The following is a 3,623-nucleotide window of genomic DNA, read 5'->3' on the forward strand; positions in this document are numbered from 1 at the left end:
GAAAGTCAGTGCTGAATGTTCAATTCTGATTATTACCCTACAGACGGAAAATTATCTATTAAAAAAAAAATGTAATAGGGAATAATAGGGTGAGAGTGTATACGCCAGAAAACATCAAGAACTTCTCACCCTTTCCATTGGTCAATGATTTTGATTTTTCTGGTCAAATTTATTAAGTATGAAAGGAATTTGTAAGCTGGAGGTTATGATTAGCTCTTAATCAGCTCTGCCCCGTGACCCATCGGCCAAAACGGCAAACCTGCTGTGCAGTTCTGACTGACAGATCCGAGCTGCCATGGTTCAACAACAGAAAAAAAAAAAAAAAAAACAACCAAAAAACAGTGCAACAGCAGTGAATGCGTGCAAGTAAGAAAAAGTCAGGAATTGTTGACGGACACTTTGGCCCTTTGCGAAGAGCACCTGCAGAGAGCAAGTCGCTCTGTGGGTGGCGCTCGTTCGTGAACGGTCGGGCGTACGATTACCAAACAAAGAAAAAGAAAAATTCAACTGTGGTGGCGAGTCACGAGTCTTTCTCACACACGTTTCACTATGTCACACACTACACAGACTCAGACCCAACCACTGACATTAACATCCCCCTTGTTCCTTACATTTGACTGACAAGATGCAGAAATACTGGGTCTTAAACACATCATGGCCTTCATACAAACACAAGGGAGTTGTGGCACGGGTGGGGGTCAGGGGATGGGGGCTAGAGTTTACATGTGTTGGCTTGAGAAGTCTGACAGTCAGTAACATCACTCTAGTCCAACAAGCAGTGAGTGGTTGTTTTTTTTTGGATACATTTTTTTTTTTTTTTTTTTGCTTTTTTTGTCAATGGGAAAAAAAAAAATAACCCCAAAAATAAAATACAAGAATTGACACAATAATTAGAAGAATCCACTTGCATAGTAATAACACCGGCGTGTGTAGTGTTTCTGGGCGAGTCACAGCCTTCGACAGTCCCGTCTGTGAGCGTGTGTATTTGTGTGGCGCGGTGTGCTCGCAGAAAACGTGGTACACACACACATACACACCCCGAGTAAACACAAAGAAAGGCATTGCAAACAATTAGCGGAAGTACCTGGCAATCGAATACACACAAGATTCCTTAATGGAATCAAAATAGAATTCCCTTCACTTAGGGTCCTTGGTTCAGGAAGAAACCCCCCCACGCCCCACCCTCGCTCCCTCCTCCTTCTTTGTCCAGGACCACAAAAAAAGGAGAGAAACCTTATCGCTGAGCATCTAAAGTGTTGGTCTGCGCTAATTTACAGCTGCGGGCGAGAGCTGACCTCAGCCCTGGGATCAGATTTTCCACAGCCACGCCCCCTCTGACACGGCTCAGTGGCTTTCTGCCTGCCATTCTTGATCTTCTAATTCAAGTCAGATAAGCTGTTGCCTTCTTGGCCCCAATGCTCCTACAAAAATAACAACAACAACAACAACTTTAAAAGAAAAAATGAACACAAAGCCTAAACAAAACAGGCTGAAAATCCTCCGGACGGAGAGAGATATGGCCAAGAAAAAGCTATCAGGCCAGCCTTCTCTCCCCAAACTACAAAATGAGGCAACGACACATTCCCGTAAGAGACGCAAACAGATACGCGCATTCACACAATCCTCAGGTGGCCAAAAAACTTGAGCCTCTCCCTGTGCTTCGAGAATATCCCAGGGCAGAGTTTCACTTCCTCAACTTCCCCTCAGCATGCCTTAGAAAAACTGGACCGAGGAACAAAACTTCCATAGGGAATTGTTTTTCCCCCTTTTTTGCCCACCTCGCCCATTTTCAGAAAACATGTGAAGAGAAATGATCAGAAATGCCAAGATGATGCTTTTCTGATACGGCTTCCCTTAAGCAGACCACATTTAAAGAGAGGAGAGAAGAAGAGGGGGGAGGGGGCATTTCAACCTGGGTCCATCTCAACCTGATGGAGAGATGCACACACACGCGCACACACACACTTTAGAGATGCTGCCTGGGGAAAGGTTTCGTAAACAAAATTTAAAACTCTACAAAAATAAAATAACAGTATAAAAATGCCTTTACATATACACACACACACGAAATTAAATAAGCTCTTACTTTAGTTTCAAAAAGAAAAATAACATTATTGCACAAAATGGAGAAAAAAAAAAACGTTTGTTTTTAAGTGTATTAACTGTAAAAAGGAAACCCTGGGCAGCTTGGCTGCAAGGGTCGAGATGAGGTCAAGTGAGCTTAGCAATACTGTCAACGCCAAGTTCCAAAAAAAGTAAACCGACCTGAACGCAGAGAAGGAAGACACAATACTGAAAAAAAAAAAAAAAAAAAAAAAAAAAAATGGAATTAAAGTCATGCCCAAAAAAAAAAAAAAAAAAAGGGGGGAGGGAAGGTACAGAGAGGGGGAAGATGCAGAGCTGAGGGCTGCTGTTCCGTGTTGAGGAGCCCTCGGAGTAAAAACTGCTGGTCTCTGGTCCTCTTGTCTGCCTGTCCATCCTCCTTCAAGACGAACGAAGAGCCACGGCATGCAGTCGGAGAGGAGACGGAGGAAACGGCGAGGAGAAGAGGAGTGGTTTCTATCTGCTCAGGCTAACCGGCAGGCTGTCCCTCTTCCTCCGTCGCCAAGTGTTGCGGTGATGCTGCGTGTATCCACGGTTAGCCAGAACAGCGTTGTTGACCAGTGGCGGATTGTGGAAGCCCTTCCCGTTGAACTTGGCTCCGTTCTGAAGAGAGATGGAGACGAGGAGAAGATGGAGGGAAAGGATCAAAGCTTTGATCCCAACAGATTTGTGTGCGGACTTGTCTTTGTGGTTGCTCTGTGTTTAAACATGAGCAAAACCACAACACAGAAATAAATGCACGCTGGAGCTAGAAGGCAGGAACAGATATACAAGCTGCCACTGCTGTGAAGAAGTCTTTGCCCCCTTCTTGGTTTCTTTTGTTTTGCATATTTGTCACATGCACATGATTCAGATCAAATAAATTTTTATATTAGACAGAAATATAATATTTGGCCCACTCTTCTTTCCAGGATTGTTTAAATTCAGGCATATTGGAAGGGTTTTCCACCATGACTGATGACAAACTGATGGTTGGACATTTTTCCGGATTTTCTAGAGTTCATGGTGCTCAGTTAAAACAAGTCATCCAGGTCCTGAAGCTGTAAAGCAGCCCCAGACCATCACACCATTAGCACCATCATGTTTTGACTGTTGCAATGATGATCTTTTCTATAACATTCTGTGTTAGTTCCACAGCTGATGTTTGATGGGCTCAAACTTTACAAAAAGTTAAACTTTTGTCTCGTCAGTCCACAGAATATTTTCAAAAATGTGGGACAAACTTTTTTTTTTTTTTTTTTTTAAGTTGGCAGCGTTTCTTTTTTTCCTATGGAACTCTTACTGAGGCAAGTAAGGCCAGCAGTTCTGTATTTGTTGTTCTGGGTTCTTTTGAGACCTCCTAGATGAGTTCTTGAGGCTCTTAGACTATTTTTTGGCAGACCAGCCAATTCTGGAAAAGTTCATCAGTGTTCCAAGTTCTCTTCATTTGTGGACAGTTGGTTGGCTGGATTCACAAAGCTTTGGAAACGGCTTTGTGACCCTTCCCAAACTAATAGATGGCAACGACTCCACGTTTCATC

At 43.2% G+C, this 3,623-nt stretch overlaps 1 protein-coding gene across 2 annotated transcripts in view; it reads right to left on the reverse strand.

The window, feature by feature from the left end:
* Positions 1–1,162: 1,162 nt before the first annotated feature.
* The window catches only part of tent4a (terminal nucleotidyltransferase 4A), a 21,024-nt gene continuing 18,563 nt past the window's right edge, over positions 1,163–3,623 (reverse strand). The window contains exon 13 of one of the 2 annotated variants that reach the window (XM_065471228.1): positions 1,163–2,706. In XM_065471228.1, the coding sequence (XP_065327300.1) occupies positions 2,560–2,706 (147 nt within the window). In that variant the 3' untranslated portion in view covers positions 1,163–2,559. The remainder of the gene's footprint in view (positions 2,707–3,623) is intronic. The other variant, XM_065471231.1, reaches the window with a different exon arrangement.

Source organism: Pelmatolapia mariae, linkage group LG22 (genome assembly GCF_036321145.2).
Source record: "Pelmatolapia mariae isolate MD_Pm_ZW linkage group LG22, Pm_UMD_F_2, whole genome shotgun sequence".
Lineage (NCBI taxonomy): Eukaryota > Metazoa > Chordata > Actinopteri > Cichliformes > Cichlidae > Pelmatolapia > Pelmatolapia mariae.